Below are 22,665 nucleotides of genomic sequence, written 5' to 3' on the forward strand. Positions count from 1 at the left end.
AAACCAATCAGAAGCTGATACAAAAGCTCAGCAAAAATCAACGGAAGCAGCTGGTGAGAAGCAATTGGCTACATGGAACTGACAATCGTGTTGTATATTTCATTATTATTTGCAAATTATATGCCACCCATCCTTTATACTAGAAAAACTCATAAACTTACATGCATATTTACATATGTATATATATGGATTTTTTTTCTTTTTCCTGAGAGCTGGCTGTCAAATTTTCACCAGCACACCACTGTCTATACCTTAGTATATGCCTTATGTAAATTAGAGCTTCATTATTTCGAAGTGCTTGAAAGAGAGTCTGAATGAAACTAAAGTCCATTTGCATTATTGTATTTCAACATTACATATAAAAAAAAGATTAAAGAATCTGGATTTTTTTAGAAATGCCAACTCATAAATTTTTCAATGTTTACTAAAAACAAAATGCTTCCAAGTTTTATCACCTTCTTGTGCAAACAAAATTTCTCCACAACAATGATCAAAGTCAAGCAAAACAGAAACAAAAACAAAACCCATACCCTAACATATAAAAGTTATGTTCTTGGACACAAGTACTCTTTAAAAAAAAAAAAAAAAAAGGCAATGTTATTTCAGTAATGTTATTCAAGCCAGGTGCGGTCGCTCACACACGTAATCCCAATCCTTTAGGAGGCCAAGGCAGAAAGATACTTGAGGCCAGGAGTTCAAGACCAGCCTGGGCAACACAGCGAGACCGTCTCTATAAAAAATACAAAAATTAGTGAGGTGTGGTGGCTAGCACTTGTAGTTCCAGCTACTTGGGAGGCTGAGGCAGGAGGATCCCTTGAGCCCAGTAGCTCAAGGCTGTAGTGAGCTATGATTGCGCTATTGCACTCCTGCCTGGACAACTAAAGTTTTTAGAGCAAGACTCTGTCTCTAAAAAATAATAATAATAAGCAAGACATTGCCTCTAAAAATAATAATAATCATAATGTTATTCAACACAAGTTCAGTATTAACTATGTTCCCTAACACCTTGTATTTTATTTTCCTTATAATTTTTTTTTTTTTCGAGACAGAGTTTTGCTCTTGTTGCCCAGACTGGAGTGCAATGGTGTGATCTCCGCTCACTACAACCTCCACCTCCCGGGTTCAAGCGATTCTCCTGCCTCAGCCTCCCGGTAGCTGGGATTACAAGCCTGCGCCACCACACCCAGCTAATTTTGTATTTTTAGTAGAGATGGGGTTTCTCCATGTTGCTCAGGCTGGTCTCAAACTCCCGACCTCAGGTGATCCACCCACCTCAGCCTCCCAAAGTGCTGGGATTACAGGTTACAGGCGTGAGCCACCATCCTTATAATTTTTATGGTAGAAACAGCACGTGCACTTTCCCCTAGTCTTGCCTCCAAATTACCCACTGCACCCTGTGGATGCCATTGTTTCCGACGTGTGCCATGACATGGAAGGCTGAAAGCAGTGTGACAGCAGGAGGGCATGGGCTCTATATAATGGGTGGCCAAGAGAGGCCTGAAGAAGTCCGACTGTCACAAGAACTGGATGAGGGAGAAGGTTCTTCCACAAGAATGAGAGCAAGGGTTCAAGTTGCGCTGAGAAAGGAAAGAAGGGCCCAAGGCCTGTAGCATGTGTAGATCATGACAATAAGGAATGTGGGCGTCTATTCTAAGGGTGATGGAAAACCACTGAAGGATGTGAAGTGACAGTGGTGTCATCTGCTTATCGGTGTGGAAGGGGCAGGACCAAGAGGGAAATGGCCAGGGTTGGACTCAAGATGGAGGGCAGAGGAGGGCTGGAGAACATGCATCCTGGCAGTAGCCCCCGGGCCTCACAGGTGGAGTACGTGACTAAGGTGAGAGGAAGGGCAGAGGCATGGACCACTCCAGGGTGTTTAGCAGAGCCATGGGGTGTGGCTTCACTGTGTGGAGAAAACCAGGTGTTGTCCAGTCATTCCTGGTGGGATGGACCTCTGGGAACATAAAGAACATGACTGGTGGCCTTGACTGGAGTGTCGTATTGCACACTAGTGTTCTGAACCTTTCGGAAACACATGAGAGGGGAAATAATCCTCTCCACTGATTGCTGTACATAGAGGCCCGCAATCCACTCCACAGCCGATTGCTCTCAATAGTGCTCAAGTGCACTTCAGGCTAGAGCAGTCTACTTTTATTTTCATTTTTTTACAGTTTAATTGAAAAGACAATGGAGCATAGGGGAAAACAAACCAACCCATTCCCCCTGCCCCAACCAACACAAGTGCTTCCATTTTACCCCAAGTTCTAGTTCTTTAGGCATCCAGCCTATCCAGATGCCTGAGTCACAAAACCACTCCTTTCCCCCTCACGGTAAGGCCTGCCCATTTTTCTATAGAGCCTTCAGAATCATGCTGTCGGCTATAGGCTATTTGACTCTGTGGATGCACCACGATTCTGAAGCTTCTCCCATGCCGTTTAAAAATAAACTTCATTTAAAAAAAAAAAAAAAGAATTAAATGCAGACAAAGTCTTGCTATGTTGGTCAGTCTGGTCTTGAACTCCTTGCCTCAAGTGATCCTCCCACCTTGGCCTCCCAAAGTGTTGGGATTACAGGCGTGAGCCACCAAGCTCAGCCTGTAAATAAACTTCCAAGAGTAAAATTACTGGGTCATAGGACGTGAGCATGTCTATGCCTCTTGCTACATAAATAGTTTCCAGGAGAGTGACAGTGGCTCTGAGCTCCTGCCAGCAGGGTGATGCAGGTTGTTGGGGGTGGGGTAGGAGATACGCCGGGAGAGATAAAACAGCAACGGGCTGGCTTAACGTCCAGTCTTGATTACCCGCCAAGGCCATTCTGCCCACATGTTTTCGTGCAAGGTATATGTTCCAGGTATCAATTACATCAACAGTTTTCTGTCCAGTAAAATCTTGGAGATCTTATGATTATGATTACTTTTTGTTTGTTTGGTTTTTTTCTTGAGACAGGGTCTCGCTCTGTCGCCCGAGCTGGAGTGCAGTGGCGTGATCTTGGCTCACCCTAGCCTCAGCCTACACAGCTCAAGCGATCCTCCCACCTCAGCCTCCCGAGTAGCTGGGACTACAGGCACATGCCACCACCCCCACCTAATGTTTGTGATTTCTAGTACAGACAAGGTCTCACTATGTTGCCAAGGTTGGTCTCAAACTCCTTGCCTCACGCGATCCTCCCACCTCGGTCTCCCAAAGTGCTGGGATTACAGGCTGGAGCCACCGTGTGCCTAGCCACAATTGTTGATTCTAAAGTACGTCTCTACACAGAAAGAATATCGGCTATTGCTTCTGAAAGGCAGTTTCACGTGCACAAAGTTGTATTTTGATCATCCCCACCTGCAACTGCAGCACAGAGAGATTTGGAAAAGTATAGGCAGCTTTTAAACCTGCTTGTGAATTTCAGCCTAAGCACCTCTTCCAAGGAAGAGGCTCTGGACCCTGACATCTGGGATTTTGTTCTACAACCAATTTCTTCCTGTTTTCCCCCAAGGGAGCATTTAGAAATGTGTAAATTATGCAGCGTTGTCTTGTAACTGCTCGTTGCTGACACTAAAGGAAAGACTACCCTTGAAAAAGAACAGCATTTGTGAAAATCAAAGTTCAGTATCTACAAACTCATCTAGGGGAGTAATACCCCCTAGCTCCTGAAAAGTTGAGAAGGGGCTTATACATGTTTAGTACCTACTAGGTAGTAAATTTCCTTTCAGGCACTGTTTACCTTTAGTAGGATAGGGACGTCCTCACTTTATAGAGCGTATTAATAGCACTGATAAATATTTGATGTGATTTGTCCAAGGACATACAACTTGGAGACAGAGCTGTAGAGATTCAAATCCAGGTCTAATTCCCAAACTCTTACATATTAAATACTTTTCTTTCTTTCCATCTTTCTTTGGGAGGAGGGGAGAGGAGGCTTAGAGGATTTCTGCTTGATTGTTAAATCTATTCATCAACCTACCCATAAGAAATGAAAAGGCTCCCTTCTCCACAAGAAAAGACCTCATGAACTGGAGCTGACATGGCTCAAAGGCTCTAGAGATGTCGGAGGCCATGTCTGGCTGGGGAAGGGACACAGGATCCTCTGTACTCCACAACAGCTCAGGCACAAACTCCCCCACTTCCGAGGTGGAAAAAGAGCAGAATCCCCAGCTCTCTACGCAAGGCGCTTGACGGGCACTGTCTAGGTGGCACTGGCTTCATGTGCATCCCCCTTCCCTCTACAGTGGGCAGCAGTGTTATCTCTGGATGAAAGCAAAGGCTCTGAGGGCAGAAGGAGTCGGGCTCACAGCTGTGCAGTGCCAGCGACCTAACCTCACTATGCTTCAGTTTCCTGAATTAGCTCATCTATAAAATTGGATAATTCTTAGCACAGAGTGAGCACACAGTAAGAGTTGATGCTGTTGTCCTTGCAACCATTTCTGTTATGGCCCCAGGATAAAGTCCTTATACTCCCTTATAAAGATTTACACCAAAGGATGTCAAGCCCTTGGTTTGTGAAGTGGGACTGGTAACTAGATTCAATGAGATCCATGCCCTGGGCTTGGTGACAGAATCAATGATGGAGTTAAAATCCTCACTTCCCCCCTTCCAACCGCATGGCCCCAGGAAGACAACATCCCAAACTCATCTGTCACAGGAAGACAGATCTTCCTGATCAGGGTGACTAAATGGAGGCTAGGCATTGTGCCAGGCTCTCAACATACCTCAAGCCCCACAGGACAGTATCACCAGGTGATGGCAACGCCAGCTCCATGTCACAAGTAAAAAGACTGAGGCTTGGAGACATTAAGTGATCTGCTCCAAGGTCACCGAAGTAGAGGCAGCTGAGAAGGACCCGAAGCCTTCCAGCTAAGGTCCAGAAGCTGTGCTAAGGGTAGTGTCTGGCCCGGCGCAGGGTCTCACACCTGTAATTCCAGCACTCTGGGAGGCCGAAGCTGGCAGATCGCTTGAGCTCAGCAATTTGTGACCAGCCTGGGCAACATGGTGAAACCCTATCTCTACAAAAATTACAAAAAATTAGTTGGGTGTGGTAGCGTGTGCCTGTAGTCTCAGCTACTCAGAAGGCTGAGGTAGGAGGATCACTTGAGCCGGGGACGTGGAGGTTGCAGTGAGCCGATTGTGCCACTGCACTCCAGCCTGGGTGACAGAGTAAGATCCCATTTCAAAATAAAATAAAATAAAAAGGTGGGGGAGTGGGTGGTGAGTGTCTGCCCAGGCCTGGAGGAAGGAGGCATGTGCAGGCTCATGTGGGCCTGAGGGGTTCACCAGGCCACTGGGTCCTGTCAACGGCTTCTGGAATCCCCAGACCTAGCGGAGCTAAGCGATACACACAGAACAGGCTCAGCGCCTGGGTGCAGACCATGCCAGTATGGCTCCAACAGACCCTTCGAACCGTGGGAGGAATCCAAAGGGCTGAAGTTTGGAGAGAGCCAAGTAACCATCACAGGCAGGGGTCTTCCTCCGGGGGTCTGGCCAAGTCCAGCCGCAGCCATCTCAACCCCAATACTCATCAGCTAAATGACTAAGCCCCACTAAGCCTGAATTCTTACCCCCAAGCCCAACTGGGTCCTCCCAGGTTAGGCAATGCTACTTCTGTAATCTGAAGTCAGAAATGGACCCACATCCATTGTAAACTGGTCACTGGCCCTAACAGAATGAATGGCTCACTAAATACCAGCAAGAAAACAACCAACCAGTCTTTGCCTTCAAGGGGAATGGGGGTGGGGGAAATGACAGGCACGTCAGACCGGTTACAGGAGGCACTGCGGGAAAGATCAGACCAGGATGCCTGGGAACAGTCAGAAGACAGGGCTGCTTATGGAGGCTCTGGACCCTGAGACCAGAGAGGCAAGGAGGGAGAGAGGGAAGGTGATCAGGTGGGGTGCACAAAAACTTGAGGAGCTGACTGATGAGCAGCTGAGCATGGCTGGAGCAGGAGAGGAATAAGAAGGGCTACCTGACCCAGAGCCTGGGGCACAATGTGCTCAGATGATTCTTTACTGACTCTCTCAGTTGCAAGTGAGGGAAAAGTCAGCTCAAATAGGTTTAATCAAGAAAGGGAACCATAGGCTCACTTAGCTTGAAAGCATGGGGCAGCCGGGTGTGGGGACTCACGCCTGTCATTCATCCCAGCACTTTGGGAGGCCAAGGTGGGTGGATCACCTGAGGTCAGGAGTCCGAGACCAGCCTGGCCAACATGACAAAACCCCGTTTCTACTAAAAATACAAAATTAGCTGGGCGTGGTGGCAGGCGCCTGTAATCCCAGCAACTTGGGAGGCTGAGGCAGGAGAACTGCTTGAAACCAGGAGGCGGAGGTTGCAATGAACTGAGATTGCGCCATTGCACTCAAGCCTGGGAGACAGAGCAAGACTCGATCTCTGGGGGAAAAAAAAAAAGTTTAGGACAGGCTTCACCTCAGACCAGCCAAGCCACAAGGTCTTAGTCCTCTCCACTCCTCTGACCAGGTCTTAATCCTGGACAGGCTGCCTCCAGGCAGCAAACTCCAGCAGAAAACAGCTCACAACCTCTTCCATTCAAGTCTCCCCAACCTACTCCAGCAAAGTGCTACAACTTTCACAGGCTCTGATTGGGTCACAGGTCTGTCTCTGAACCAATCACTGCCCAGGAAGATGCAACCCCATGACTGGCCAGTCCTACCTATGTTACTAACCATCCAATGGGCACGGATGGAGAGAGGAAGGGGCAGCTCTCAGGAAAACGAGGATGCAGAGACCCGGAGGAAGGCAATGGGAGCTAGATGGGCTCTCTACCACCAAGCCTGTATATTATTAGGTAGCATGCATGTGAGCACCCAGGATGCCTCAGGCACAGGGCCATGTTCCATTCTTAAAAGCCTTCCTATGCAGCATTTTTTACATCTTTCTGGAAAAACAAAGGCTGCAAACCTAACCTTGTCGAAGGTTGCAAGGTGAATGGCAGAGTCAATGGTTCCAACTCCTTTCTGCTTAAGTCCTCCAGCCAGGAGAAAGACTGTCTTCTCCACTATATGCCACCTAAAGAGCTGAGACTCCATCCAGCCAGCAACACGACACCACCAGAGAAGTCAAACATCCCAATCTGTTTTCAGACACACAGAGGCAGGAGACTGACTAGGACACTGCTGCACTAGACCCCCTAGAGGTCCAGCTTGCAGGAAGAAGGACTCCAGGATGGCCCTAAGGTGGTCTACAGAGCAGTAGATCATGGCACCACCAACAGACACAGCACAGCATGACAAGGGCAGAGGTGAAGAAGGTGTATCCACTTTGGAGTGGGCTGTCTAGACACCCAGGCACAGGAGAGAGCAAGTGTCCAGGTGCCAAGGAAGCCGTGGCTCTGAGACTACCTGGGGAAAGTCTTAAGGGTCGAAGACCGTGAGCAGTGCTACACAAAGCCAAAACGCTTAGGGGGAGCAGGCACCACTGGAAGGGGTTGTGTAGAGAAAAAAGAGACCAATGCAGCAAGGGGCAAGGGAACCAGGGAGGCAGACATCCCCCACTGTTAGGCCTTGTCATTCATTCCAAGTGCCCATGGTGAGCACAGAGAACAGTGCCCTAAGGAGAAGACAACCTGGCGTGACCAACACAACAGGCATCCTTGTGCCCAAGGACAGCTCATCTTCCTAAACAGATGATGCCACTTCCTACTTCCCAACTTGAGGGAGCCCACCACCCGACTAGATAGGAAACCGTGTTCGCAGTGCTCTCAACACAGAAGAATCATCACCAGGGTGATGAGGAGGTGCCCACTCGGTCACACCCCTAACTCCTCACTGGGCTGACAGCGTGTCCAGAGAGGCAACGCACAAGTCTTCCGCATACCGTCCAGCACAAATACCACCTGCCAACTACACCAGAACACCTAATGTGCTCCCTCCTCACTCCAGGCCAGGGTTTTCACCATTTTCCTTCAGGTACACAAGGCTGCAGCAGCCTGGGGGCACATGCTGTTTCTGTCTGCACAAAAGACCCTGCTCCTTCTGGAAACACCTCCCTGACTTCCTGTGGGCACTGCCACTTTCTTACAAGGCCCTCCCATGGCACCCCAAGCCAAGCCAGAGTGTGTCTCCTGAAGTTTCCGGAACTGGAAACTAGAAAGTAACTCCTGTCCACAACAGGTCAAAACTCAGGAGCTGCTGAGTTTGTTTCCCAACACATGAAGCAGCCCATCCACAAGACAGGCGGACGCACAGACACACACACAGAGACAGACACATATACACACACAGACATGGTGCCAAGGACCAGAAACAGAAGAGATTCCCCCTCCTTTCTCTCCACCCTAATTTCAATCCCAAACAGCACTTATTTAAGCTCAGCTCAGTGTTTAGTGGAGGGAAAAAGCTGGGGAGCAAATGCAGGAGGAGCTCACAGGAGGGCAGTGCTGAAGCTCTCCTGGGAGAAGACAGGCTCCTCATTCAGGGGCCCACAAGTTCAGGCACTTGCTTGCCCAACAACCATCAAGGTGAGAAATGAAATGCTTGAGAAGCTCCCTTAAAGCAGAAGGGAAGGTGGAATACCCATTCACAAACCTTTCACTCACAGACGAGCTGAGACTTAACATGTAGCCCATTTCCGTCACTGCCAGGCAAAAGGGTGAGCAGACACCAACATCAGGTGCTTACTGAGAGCCCCCCCAGAAACACAAGGTGAGGTTGGGGAAATGGAGGCTGCAAAAGAAAGATCACTTGACTCTACCCCTCTCCATTAATCGAAGGGGAAGAAGCCAGGCCAGGAAACACAGGTATGAGTTTCCGGTTACCCAGGGGGGAGGAACAGAAGAGAGGAAACAGGCAGGACAATCAGACCCAACAGATCTCCCAGCCTCTGCCCAGGGTCCACAAATTCAGAGAAGCTACAGGAGGGGCCACAGCTCTTGCCTGGGTCACAGCACAGTCTCCTCATGACCACAGGAGGCCTGGCTGTGTTCAGGCCACCTGGACCGGCCACCTCCCGCAGCATGGGCTCCATTCCAGGCAGTGACTGAAGCACCAGGAGAGACTGTCAGGACAGGGAGGAAAAAACAGCACCATTCAAGACTCTCTCCAGCCCAGGACAGGATCTGAAGCTGCAGCTGGCCAGCACCTGCACTAGGACAGCATGACAGCGAGGTCCCCAAGGGTGACTACAGGCAAATGCAGAGTCTGCGGTTCAACCAGAACAAGCAGGTACTTACAACTCCATGTGGTGACCTCACACCAGCCAAACCACCCTGTTGCTACTCGGACCTTACATTTCCCATTTTTTTTCCCCAAAAACTCCCATTTGCCTTCTGGAGCCAAGGCCCAACTATTTGACGGTCACATCAGGAGAGGTGATGACATCAGTGCACATCCACGGACACTGGATCCACTGCTCTTCTCCCATTAACAGGACCTTGATGTCTCCTGGGAACATCCCCTCTATTGTGGGACTGTTTGGGTGGAACCCACACCAGATTCAGGGGTAAACCAATCAACTAATTCAATCAAACTGCTAATTCAGTCAAAGCTCAGAGAAGGCATAAGGAAATGTTTGGTGGGGCTTCCAGCAAAGAGTCGGGAGTTCGGTGAGGGAAAATCTTGAAACTGCTGGGACGGAGAGGAAGACACCCTACTGTGTGAAGGCAACACTGCAAAAGAGGGAGACAGAAAAACCAGGTCCTCACCTGACCGCAGACTTGCCTTTGGGCCTGGGTGACCATCAGCCCCTTTGTGTCTAAGCTCCTGCCACCAGCACAGTGCTAACCTCCCTCTAGGGCTGGACGGGCCACAGAATTAGTATAGGAAGTAAAGACAGGTGCTGTGCAGGCAACCAATTAATACGGAAGGAAACAATGTGAACCAATGACCACCCAAAAGGATAAAACTGTTCTTATTTTATATCCCTTCACATCAGTATCATGGGTCTCCCACTGACAGCGCTGAAAAGGCAGCTTGCTCAATGCTTGCCTAGGCAGCATGCAAGATGCACCTGGGAGGCAAATGGAGTTGGGCAGCATCTATAAAGGGTTCTGGAGTGCTGGCCTGCGGGGCTGTTAGCTACCATGGTAACTACCACTCACCCTGTGGGGAAAGAGGATGTGGCCACCTCTCCATGCCTAACTCAAGCTGGGCCAGGAACCTGATGACTAGAAGGGGGGACATCAAAACAAGTCATCAAGAGGATAAGAACTTAAACCCAGTGCGTGCAGGGGGCTGCCCAGAGAGCCAATGTGACCAGGAGTGTGGGTGGGAAACAGAAGAGTGCACTACCGTGCTGAAGGCACAAGCAGGCAGTGGGGCCGCCAGGGCCTGGGAGTGCTGCCAGCCCACTGGGCTATCGGTGTGGGCCATGGGTCACACGCACCTGAGTCCTCCCAGTAACTCACCCACTGTTGACGCCTGCACCACAGAACCCCCAACAGAGTCAAGGCCAGCCACAGCCAACGCCCTACAAAACCATGCTGTGCACCCAGCACACGAATACCCGAGTCTCCACAGCAGCCACGAGGCTGACCCACCGCAAGGTGTGGCCTGGACAAAGCAGCACTCCACTTTCTCACCATAGCAAATGAAAATCTGGGGGGATGTGTGTCCAGGAATGCCATATGTTTCGTCACATGACCAAAAAAGGCCGAAGGATCGCTGGGGACCCAGGCTTCACAGATGAAGTGACATTTGAATAGTGTCTAGGGACCATGGATAGGCAGAAATCTAAGATCAAGTGCTGCCTTCTCTATTAGGGTGAAAAATACCAGATAAGAAAGAAAGAGGAAAACACACCTCACACCCCTTCCTCAGCCAGTTCCAGAGAAAGCACAGAGCATTTCAGGGACCACTGTCCTCCCAGTCTGGCATAAGAGCAGTGCACAGATGAATCCAGCATAAACAGCTGGACCCAGGCAAGAAAGGGGAGTGCCTGCGCAGCACGTGCCCACTGGCCTCTCACACGACACGGGAGGCAGCAGGTGGGTGTGTTCCAACCCCAGCCTCATCCCACCTAGCCTCCTTCCAGCTGTATCCGCTGAGCCTCAGTTTCCTCCCTAGCACCTGCCTCCTGTTTAATCTATACCTGCTATGAAGATTAAATGTGTTTTGAATGCAGGTGAAGTGCTGAAAACTGCTGGCACCTAGGACCTGCTCAGTAATGCTGACAGCCATTCCCAAAACTGGCCGTTTACAGTGAGAGCACCAAGCATTTGGGCACCCACATGCTGTGGCAGTTCTAGATACTAAGGGAGCAACTCCTGCTCTCCTACTTGGGCACTTCACAATCACATGGAAAATGTAACCAACAAGACCTGTTATCAGCAGGAATATATGGTGTTAAAATGATGAATGGTTCCTGAGGGAGACGGTCTTGGATTAAGCCAGGTAAGGTTTCAGAAAAGAGAGGCAGTAGGGATGACAGGAGGCTCCCAGCTGGAGGCAGCACAATGGTCAAATTCCAGGTGTCACACACATACAGGTAAGGCCTGCTCTCAGAGTTACACTGATGCTGTTTTGATGACAAGACAGAACTTCATTTCAAAGCATGACTGGATTAGGAGTAGGTTCTGTCCTCGAATTGTCTTTAAAACAGTTATTCAAAGCACACCTGTTGTTATGTGAAGCTTCCAGAAGGTTTCTGATGATAAAAATGAACCCTTATACTCAAAAAGGTTTGGAGACACTAGGCTAGAGGAATTTAAAGGGGGAAAAGTTATAGGAACTGGGAAGAGGAATGGAATTCAAAATGTAACATGTGAAAACACTTCATGTTTGCAAGGGTACACCTTAGAAGACGCAATGGAGTTCAGCTTCCATGCCGGGCACCACTGATGTGGGAAGCGGAAGACTGTTGTAGTTAAGCCCTCTGACATCAGAACCACCCAGTGATGGATTCAGACCCAAGGCTTCTGGTTCCCTTGTCTGCAATACCAGACAAATCGGTGAATCTCTCTTAGCCCCTAAAAAGAAGATGAAGCACCTACCCTAGAAGTAATTCAAAGAAGCAACAAGACGCTCCACACAGTAGCGTGTGGCACTGTGTAAGTGCTCAGTAAACAGCGGCTGTTCGTCTTGCAGCCTCTGCTGCCCAACAGAGACTGCTGCTGGCACACAGGAGACCGAGCCTAATTCTGCATGCAGGGGAAACCTGATGAGCCCCCTGAGGCCTTCCAAGATACATTTTCCTGCAGTGGATGAACCCAGGAAACTTTGCTGCAGTCCCAGTAACATCCAAAGGCCTTTAACCCCAATTGCCTGGCAATCCTTGGGATGTGAGTTCCCAGAGGGCTGCTGGTACTTCACCTGACATGACCCCTCTCCTTTTGAATAGGCTCCATAGAGAATCGCAGAACCGCCCGGTACTTGGATGGTCACAGAATCCAAAGGCCTATACACAGAATCCAAGGGCCTGGGTATGTCCACATAGCCACCTCACAGTGCCCCCAGCCTGTGTTAAGCCAGCTCTGACAATAATCCACCACTTCCCTAAGCATATCACAGAACTCTCACCTTCCCCACCCTAGGCTTGCCTCCAAAAGCCACACAGAGCAAATCTAATCCAGAGGGTACAACACCACCACAAATACTGAAAACCAGTGCTATGTAATGCTACCCCAAGGCCCTTCCCATTTTCTCAAGCCCAGACACCCTGACGATACCCACAAACAGCTCGACATCTGCCTGTGCCCCATCCCATGGCAGAGAGGGAAAACTGTGCAATAATTTGCCGACTATTCCTTCCAGCTCTGTTCCCCTCATGCCAGAGACAACGGAAGAAGAGCCTGCCTGCCTGACTACAGAACTTATTCTGAAAACCTGGATGACAGAATATACTTAAGAAAGCCATCTCATATTCTTAAGAATTCTCAACTGTTTTCAAATAAGGCACGGGGAGAACTGTTCCATTTGGACTTGAGACCTGCGGCACCATCAGGCCATCCTGACTGCCGAGCCCACATGCCACAGCACCCCAGCCCAGCTCGTTCATGGCCATGCTCTATCTGCCCTCCTCCCTATGAGGCACCAGGGCCCTTGGGCACAGGGGCTGGGCATCTTCAGGTCTGTACCCTCCACACCCAGCACACAAGCACTTGCTAATCAGTTAGTGACTGAAATGTAACTGCAGTGCCTCCCAAGGCATGGAATGTATTCAGAGAAGACCTTTAAATACAGCATGCAGAATTATCAGTATGTCTTTCTTACTCAGGAAATGCTTCCCGGTTCAGGGAATCCCTGTGGCAAATCCACACCCTGCTCTGAGAGTGAAAAGCAGCTGTTTTGGAAGGTGCTCCAAGCATGGGTGCTAGCGAGACCACACTGGAATGAAATGTGCTGCCTCTCCTGTACTCACTGGGCCACAAACTCGGCCACCCATTCTGACAACCAGCTCCTGGTCCCCAAAGGGACCAGGCAGACGCGGAACAGCCTACCACTAGGAATACAAAGGAAAAGCACAATGTGCAGTGACAAAAGCACCCAGTTTCCAGAAAGAGATGATAGTGGGGGAGTGGCCAGGGGACCCCTCCCACTGGACTGGAGTCACCTGGAGTCAGTCTGGTTAAACTGGAGCTCCATCTGAGAAGATGCTCGCAGACCCCAAAATCAAGAAAAGGCAAGCCAGGTGTCCTCCTTCACCTAAGAGAGCTTGGCGCCCTTAAGGTACATGTCCTATCTTACACAGCTGCCCAGGGCTGACGTGACCATGGTGCCTTTTTACATCTGTATCCAGAACAAAGCCCCTGCCCACACGCTGGTCTTGGACAGTCCTCCAGGGCTCTGGGACCTCCAACCAGGACAACATATTCTGAGGACCACCCAGAAACCTGTGAGGACAGACTGTAAAGTCCACTTTCTCCTGAGGGACAGAATGAGTCAAAGACAAGGACATACACCTGTGTCACAGGTGACACTTGCTACCTTTCTATTTCCCGAAGTCAGAGAACATCACGCTGCTCCTCTCCTGTGTCCTGGCCACAATATACAGAGTAAAGACAGGAGAGTCCCTGAATCTGGGCAATTGTGGATCAGGTGGCATTTACGTGTTTGGGTTTAGGATCCTCTACTATTTTGGATAGGTTCAGAATCAAGAGTCCTTCATTTTGCAATTTACACCATTCTGCTTTTCTGCAGAATAAATGGCATTTTAAGTTAGTAACAAAAGTGCTGTAATGTTGAAGTAGAGAGCAAACTGGTCACACACATTCACGAAAAGTTCCACATCGGTTGCTAGTTGCCACACCGTGGTCTGGCCCAGGTTTCTGTCTGTGACAGAGACCTTAAGATGTTCATGGGACAGGCTATCTCATATCACCACCCTGTTAGATCTAACATAGGTAAATCTAGCCCCAAGCTGTAATCTTACATACACTTGTAGGGGACATTACAGGAGCCTCACAAGTTTTCTTACCAGCTCAAAAATACTGCCCCCTCGTGCCTCTTCTGGAGCCATCTCTCCAACTTTCAAGGCAGCGTGGTGGCGTTCAGAGTTGGAAGGACTCTAAGGACTGTCACTTAATGACCCTGCGTAAGTCTCTAACTTTGGTTCCACCACCTCCCATTAAGTCAGTAAGAAATAAAAGCATTTTGTCCTCTGCTTACCCCTGGAGACACCCACTGAGCAGCACCTATTACCTGATGCTGCTGGCTTCTGCACCTGCAAAAGGGGAGACTGGCTCCCCCACTCACAAGGCTTTTGGGAAGAAGCAGAACTCTCTGACAGGGTGCCACACAAACTAACAAAGCATGAACCTTGGTTTAGAATTTTGTTAGTTGAGAAACTTCACACAATGTACCTTGCAAAGATACATTAAAAAAAAAAAAAACCCCTTCTAGAACAATTGACATTAGGCTCTGCTGTCCCTTCAAGGATCTGAACTTAGATCTGGAAGGAGCTTTATGGGGTGCACACACCAGTTCCCAATCCCACCTTGTGGACGAGAAATCTGCAGGCAAGCCAAGGTAAGCAACATCTAACCTTCCAATTCTTAGGTGGGAAAATGATCTTTCTTGCTGTGTCTCTCTGCAGAGTGCCTCGGTCACCTCTCCCTTGGTCTCTGTTGCCTGAAGAGCTATCAGAAAGAAAGCAGCTCCCAAGGACGTTTCCTGCTCAGAGCCTGGCAGCTGGAGGCACTGACACACGCGGCCAGGGCTAGTTCAAGTCCCTCTTTGCTGCAGGACCTCCTCAGGCCTCTCCCTGGTCTGAACACAGGGCATTTACCTGCAGCTAGCAAGCCCTGCCCTGTGCTGTTATTTTACTTGCCATGAGGATGCAGTACACCGTCTACTATCCGTCGGACCTTTCCTCTAAAAGCTAAGTTTGTTAATCATCACTTAACATCTGTGTTCCTCACAGTTCTACTGAGTAGCGTCTCAAGCCACCTGTGATTCTTTCACTCTCCAAAGTTCTGCATTAGAATATTCCACAACTGAACTTTTGGGCATAAAGCGGTCACAAAGGCTTCTTGGTAAAATGGGGCTCAAATGTAGCTCCTCAGGCACAGGTCCAAGACAGATGCTAGGGTTCAGTCAGCTTAAGCAGCAGGTAGAAAGTGTGCCTAATGCTTCTACTCTAGAGGGAGAAGACAAGACATGAAACATCCCCAAGAAGCTTGCGTGCTGCACAGGAAGATAAAGCTCATACCTCCACAAAACGAGTGTCCCAGGCAGATGGGAACCGAATCACCTGCTGAGGAGACTGCTCACTACGACTGCTGTGCGAGAGTAAGACACAGTCCTTCACTTTACCCACAATGCAGCGAGAGTAAGCTGTAACAATCACGCACACACTGCGCTTCGCAGAGATTTTCAACACCCTGGGCTGAAAGGGTGCATGACGAAAAGAAAAGCTCCGACTGCTCTGAAAAACTGTTAGTAGCCTTTTCAAAAGGAGTAGAGGATTTACTTTATTACTGAATTGGCAGAAATTATTAACTCTGAGCCTGCTGCTATAGGAATTCAAATGCATACTCCAGGGGCTAAAAGTGAGAGCACAGAAACAACTTTCCTCCTAAGAATTCCTTTGTCAAGGAGATGGTTGGTAAACACGACTTCGTCACTTCCCTAACTTTCCAGATACTTGTGGATATTAGGTCAGTTCCTGACACTGATTTTGCAAGCAATAGCTAAGTTTGTTAACCATAATTGCATGCCCATAAAGGTAAGCATTACATGACACAATTCTCTGCTGCTTCTCTCAGAAGAGGTTTAATTTTAGTGTTGGCTCTTCAACACTGTCCCCGTTTTTTTTTTTTTTCATGAGCATCTTAAATATGTGTCAACTAAATATCCAGTAGTGGAGTTCATCATTGGACAGGGCAGAGAGAAGAGAGCGGCACGCCGGCAGCACCTGTGCTGGAGCCACCTGCTCTCACCTGAGCCCACATTGATCTGAGAGAAACTGCAGACTCATTGACATGCCCCGACTCTCATCACCACCTCCGCCAGCAACCCTGTCCACCGTGGCTCTGTGTTTCTGCATGGTGTTTGCTCAAAGCGAACGGTCCTGTCAAATGGCCCCTAACAGCGCTCAGAGGGTCAATCACAAAGGAGGCACTTTCCTCATTGCTCATAGTCAAGATGATAACTTCCCAAATCCATCCACCCCATGTTAGTAGGACTCTGCCCAAGATCATCACCAAAGTCCCCGAAAATAAGCGGTATGAAATGCAAATTCCATGCCAGGTAACATAACCAGGGACCTATATAGCATTTCCGCATGTGCTAAGACACACAAAACTAAGATTTGTTCCGTCCTCCTTTCTTCTGCCTCAAGGAACCCTTTAGATTAGAGCCTTACACAATACTGGAAACCGTGAGGTCACTGGAGTGACCTAATCTACAACACTGTGATTGCCTGTCAAAGTGCCGCCTGATCCCAAAGCTCTCTGAGGTGGCATTAAGGATCAGTGCTAATATCTCAGCAACCTCTCAGACTCTCCAGAAGGAAAGCGAGTGCGTGAAATTAAAAAAATTACCTTCTGGCTCCATAAAAGATGCACAAGTCACCAAGGCTATTTTTTTCATATCACTAGTTTTATCCTCTAATATTTCAGTCTTAAAATTGCAGTGGCACCAGTTACTGCAAAAAGGACATTCTAGAAGGTTTTATATAGCTTGTGCCCACTCCACCCCCAAAGTCGTAACAAAAATGTACAATATAACATTTGTTAAAGACAATTACCATCAAGTCAATGTTAATGGGACCTGAATACCAGGGATAAGAGAAGTACTTGTATCACAGCAACCAGAGCCTTCGAAAAAACTCATAACCCTTCAATCTTAACCAAAAATTGTATAAGTCAATGTGAATTATTCCCAAAACATCATCAGAGTGAAGCATATTGCTAAGAGTAATCAGCCAAGCTCATGTAAAAATGAAAGCAAAAACCCCTACGGTGAGAGAAACCTGAGTTACCTGACCAAGCCAAAGATGATACTTTTCTTCCATTCACAGCATATTAAAAAGTGATCTCAATGGCCACTTCCTGGAAGGCAGGGCCTCCCCTCATACCTGGATGCTACTGCATTTTCCTACCGCCCTGCTCCTGCCGCGGGAAGAATGACCCCTACTGCCAAGAAACTCTTGGAGAAAATATGAGAATAGATCAGTCTTCCTACCCACCCCCCACCCCCGCAACAACACACACACACACACACACACACACACACACACACACACACGGAAGGGGAGGGGGCGGTCCCTCCACAAACAGCCTCAGCAAAGGGGCACCCGAGGAAGCGACACCCTGGAGTTAACCCTGACAGTCTGGGTCAAAAACCACCAGGCTGAGACCCCCAGGTGAGGGAAAGAGCCTACTGAAACAGAACTCTTGGTTAAACGGGAGAGAAAAGTCCTCTTTAATTCACTACCTAAAAAATGGAGCTCCGGCTTGGTCAGAGACGCAATGGGTACTGAGGCCCAGAAAGGCAACAGGAAGGATCCCACCCTCCCCGAGATCATCTGTCGTCGGCAGCGACCCCAAGAGGGTTTTGGCAAAGGCGTGTCTAGTCACAGAAGGGAGACAGACTCTCCACGTACCCTGGGTACCCGGCCAGGAGCAAAACAGACTGGGGGTTCTCTCCGAAGCCAGGAAGGTGCTTCCAGCCGAGAGGAGGGGGAACAAGGACTTCCCTGATCACCCAGAAGGCCAAAACATGGGAGACACAGGTTCCCCGAGTCATACCCCGGACACCAGTTGCTTCACAGCCCTTCTCCCTCCCCTCCCCGCTCCGGGAGGGCTTTCCGGGGGTCTCGGGTCCCGGAGGGAGGGCGAGGCAGGGAAGCTTCGTCCAGAGCAGTGAGAGTCGTAGAGCTGGAGCAGAAAGGGAGGAAAAACTCTAGCCTCAGCCCCCCGTCTGCTTCCTCCGCCCAGGCCGCACGGAAGCCTCGGCCTCACGTACCGAGCGCTGCCGGGCTGCCCGACCTGCCCCCGGCCCGGGCCCGAGAAGTGAGAGGCAGGGATGGCAGCGGCCCTCAAGGGGAGGTGGGCGCCAGACGGGTCCCCCGAAGCCCGGTGGGCGAGGGGTGCAGGAGAGGGGGAGGGTCCCGGGCCCATGCGGCCTCCGTCCCAGCTCGCGCGGCGGGTACTTACGTTGCTCTGGGGGTCGATGGCCTGCAGCAGCCGGTCCCTGATCTGCTGCGGAGACGCCGGAGCCGCTGTCATTGCCTGGGCGAGGCGGGGGGTTGCGGCCGGGCCAGCGGGCGGGCGGGCTGAGGCGGGGGACGGGGGTCACTCACTCGCCGGCCTCCGGGAGCCGGAGCCGCATGTTCCCCGCGGCGCCGGGGGGTTGGAGGCGCGCGGGGTGGCGGAGAGGGGAGCCGGGGCCGAGTCTCGGTCCCGGGCCGCCGCCGCCACCGAAGGAGGAGGAGGAGCCGCTGGAGCCGCCGCCGCTCGCTGCCGCCGCCTCGAGAACCAAACTCCACTGAGCTGCCCCCGCGCGGAGTACTCTGGGTAGTCCGCGCCGCACGCAGCGTCGGCGCCACGCTGAGGAGGTTGGGAGATGGGGCGGGCGGAGACGCCAGGCCTGGGCGGGGCTGCCCGTGCGCCACGCCCCGCGCCTCCGCGCACGCGCGCGCAGGCGCACTCGCCCACCCGTGACGCCCCGCCCCGCCGCCCGGCCTAGGCAGCCGTTGGGAGGAGGTTGGGCGGGGCAACGGACCCCGCCCGGGTCACGGGGCGGGGCTTTCTGACGGAAGCGCGCGCGCAAAGAGTCCTTGAACCCGGACGCTCGCGGCTGCTACTTCAGAGCGGGGAGGGCGGCGGGAAAATCCTTCCTCTGGGAGAGCCTTCCCGGCGCGTGACTGGGGGGCGGGAGTCGCAGGCTGAGCAGCTGTCGAGTTTTTTGAGGGCGAGGGAACCAGACGTCCAAGTTGTGATTCTGCGCGCAGAAGGGTCATCGGAGTCCGGGGGTGTCGCCGCGGCCGCCCCCGCCCCTCAGAGGGTGTGGGAATGGGTGTGGTGGCGGGGCGGGGGTCTGCACCGCCACGCGCGACCCCGATCGCGAAAACGTGAGGCGGCAAAGCGCCTCTGGCAGAAGCCGCCCGCCGTAGCTGGGAACGCCGGAAAGCCGGAGGTTGCAAATCTGCGTCTACGCCGCGGCTTCTCCACCTCGGCACCACTGGCATTTGGGCGGGATCGCTCTGTCGTCGGGCGGGTCTCCCAATCTGTCGGAAGTTGAGCGGCATCTCTGGCCTCCGAAGCGACCCCTCCCCCAATCTGCAGCCATTGCCGCCGTCCCTTGTGGGGGCACAGTCTCCCCGCCCCCTCTACCGGCAGAGAACCCCGTGATTGAAAGACCCTTCCACCCGCCCCTGCCTGGAGATTCTGTAAAACGGAGATGCTCATCCTCTTAACCAAACACGTCACAAAGGAGGAAACAGAGGCCCAAGGTCACCTAGACTTCGGGGTTAAGCCCAGAACCGCAGATGTCAAGTTTAAGGGCGCCCCTCCTGCCTCCACCCTGTTTATTGCCTTGGTAATTGCTCCCCTCTCTCTGGGAGCTCTGTTGGAAATGCTCTTGTGAGACGGGGTGGAAAGGCAAGCTCGGCAGCCTCGGGAGAAATTTTTTTTTCCCACTGTTACAGGAAGACCTAGATTTAAAACAGGAGGAAGACCGCTGATGAGAACCACATGTGTGCCTTGGAGCTGTCCGACACCTGTTAGTCTTGTATTTGTTGTGCTTCTGGGAAATATTTTCATTTGCAAAAACGGCTGTTTCTGCACGTGGCTATGGTTGCGTGCTTCTGCACGTGACAAGTTTTACATCACACTTGGAGGAGAAAAGAAACACGGGCAAAACACTTGTCATTTACTGCTCCCAATCTCGCCCCTCCCAGAATGTGGTGCATTGTGTACATGGTGTACATGGTCCAAGTTGGAAACCGGCCCATTCGGAGATAATTCTTTATCTCATTTCTGATAAGCAAAATAAACATAAGCCTTCTTCAGGCATATTCTGATCTTGCCTCTCTTAATTTCTAACTCGGATGTACAGTTTTTTTTTAAATAAAGGATTACATAAGAGGCAATTTATTTTGCATGGGTCAGATTGTTTTAAGAAACATTTGGGCTGGACGTGGTGGCTCAAGCCTCTAATCCCAGCACTTCAGCAGGCAGAGGCGGGCGATCACTTGAGCTCAGGAGTTCGAGACTAGCCTGGCCAACATGGTGAAACCCCATCTCTACTAAAAATACAAAAATTAGCCTGGCATGGTGGCACACACCTGTAATCCTGGCTACTAGAGGGGGCTGAGGCAAGAGAATTGCTTGAACCCGGGAGGTGCAGGTTGCAGTGAGCCAAGTTCGCACCATTGCACTCTGGCCTGGGCAACAGACTCTGTCTCAAACAAACAAAATGGGGCCAGCCACGGTGGCTCATGCCTGGTAGCTCATGCCTGTAATCCCAGCACTTTGGGAAGCCAAGGTGGGCAGATCACTTGCGGTCAGGAGTTTGAGACCTGCGTGGCCAAAATGGTGAAACCCCTTCTCTACTGAAAAGACAAAAATTAGCCGGGCATGGTGGCACACACCTGTAATCCCAGCTACTCAAAAGGCTGAGGCACGAGAATTGTTTGAACCCAGAAGGCAGAGGCTGCAGTGAGCTGAGATCATGCCACGGTACTCCAACCTGGGTGACAGAGCAAGACTGTCTTGAAAAATAAACATCTGGAAAGTACTCAACTTACCAATTTTTTAAAAACTAAGAAGCACTGACATGACTTAGTTCCTCAAGGGCACTGGCTCTTTTTGGTATCCCCAGTAGATAGAAAAAATAATATTTGTGGAGTAAGTCAATGAAAGTTTCATCAAATACACGGTGGCATTACACACCCCCCAGACATATGAATGCATTTCAATTTCTACAGATCTGGTACACCATGGGTCTCAAGGGCTATTTCTGGAATGAATGAAATACTTCATAAAATATAATACTATATACATCAGGATACACAAAACACGGATATTTTTATTCCACATTTAATATACGTAAAAGGGTGCTTTTGTAAATGCAAAGATTAAATCAGCCAGCCACTGAATAGTAGTCTTGAAAACATTAGCAAGTTCTTTTAGGTCCAAGGTAGATACTGCAGTTCACTTAGCCAACTTTCTGCATTGAGACATCCTTGCCAGGGATCCTGTCAGTTATGCAAAGATGTGGCATGAGATAATTCCTCTTGCTGTGATGGTTCCTCCTCAATGACAGGTCCCTTATAGTATTTAGGTACAAGGTCTTTTGTGCTTGGAATGCCCTTGAAAAAGCTGCCTCACCTGTTAGTGAGGGGAACCCCAAAGAGAAAGGGAGAAGAAGGGCTGGGTGCGGTGGCTCACACCTATCATCCCAGCACTTTGGGAGGCCGAGGTGGGTGGATCATTTGAGGTAAGGAGTTAAGAGACCAGCCTGGCCAACATGGTGAAACTCCACCTCTACTAAGAATACAAAAATTAGCCAGGCATGATGGTGGGCACCTGTATTCCCAGCTACTTGGGAGGCAGAGGCAGGAGAACTGCATGAACCTGGGAGGCAGAGGTTGCAGTGAGCCAAGATCACACCACCGCACTCCAGCCTGTGTGACAGAGCAAGACTCCATCACGAAAATAAAATAAAATAAAATAAATAGAAGAAAGGGAGAGGAAGTAGCTCAGAGTCCATGACTTGCTCTTGCCATGGGAAAAGGCAAGGAAGTTAGTGTCAGGAGGTCAAGTGCAGAGCATCTTCAGCCAACCTGGACAGTGAGGGAGTAGAAGGATGCTTCTCCCTGGACTCACTACTGTGGGCTAAGCAGAAACCGGGATATTCAAGAGCACTGCAGAGGAAGCCGTGACGAGGCAGGTTCACACAGCTGTACAGGAACAGTCTTCCACAGCGACACCTTGTAATAGCCAGGAGCAACAGCAGGAATGCGCTCATCAGACATGTCAGAAGCAACCCCTGAGAGACAGGCCATTTAAAGCACAGGGATGTGAGGGCTCCAGGGATTAACAGAAAAAGCCAGTGTGACAAAAACAACCACCCTGCTTTGACCCCTATGTTTGCTTTGGGTTCAACAGGCTGGCGGAATTTTTTTTTTTTTTTTTGAGACAGAGTCTCACTCTGTTGCCAGGCTGGAGTGCAGTGGCGTGATCTTGGCTCACTGCCATCTCCGCCTTTTGGGTTCAAGCGATTCTCCTGCCTCAGCCTCCTGAGTAGCTGGGACTACAGGCGGGTGCCACCACACCCAGCTAATTTTT

At 50.4% G+C, this 22,665-nt stretch overlaps 1 protein-coding gene across 3 annotated transcripts in view; it reads right to left on the reverse strand.

The window, feature by feature from the left end:
- Window positions 1-18,981, reverse strand: part of MED26 (mediator complex subunit 26) — a 53,841-nt gene extending 34,860 nt beyond the window's left edge. Inside the window, exons 1-2 of one of the 3 annotated variants that reach the window (XM_058425837.1) lie at window positions 18,529-18,981; window positions 18,121-18,249 (exon numbers count right to left, since the gene is read on the reverse strand). In XM_058425837.1, the coding sequence (XP_058281820.1) occupies window positions 18,121-18,249; window positions 18,529-18,600 (201 nt within the window). In that variant the 5' untranslated portion in view covers window positions 18,601-18,981. Of the gene's footprint in view, window positions 1-14,864; window positions 15,057-18,120; window positions 18,250-18,528 lie in introns of those variants that run through there. The other 2 variants (XM_032170046.2, XM_058425838.1) reach the window with 2 other exon arrangements.
- Between the last annotated feature and the right edge of the window lie 3,684 nt (window positions 18,982-22,665).

The sequence above is a fragment of the Hylobates moloch genome, unplaced genomic scaffold (assembly GCF_009828535.3).
Source record: "Hylobates moloch isolate HMO894 unplaced genomic scaffold, HMol_V3 SCAFFOLD_12, whole genome shotgun sequence".
In the NCBI taxonomy this organism is placed as follows: domain Eukaryota; kingdom Metazoa; phylum Chordata; class Mammalia; order Primates; family Hylobatidae; genus Hylobates; species Hylobates moloch.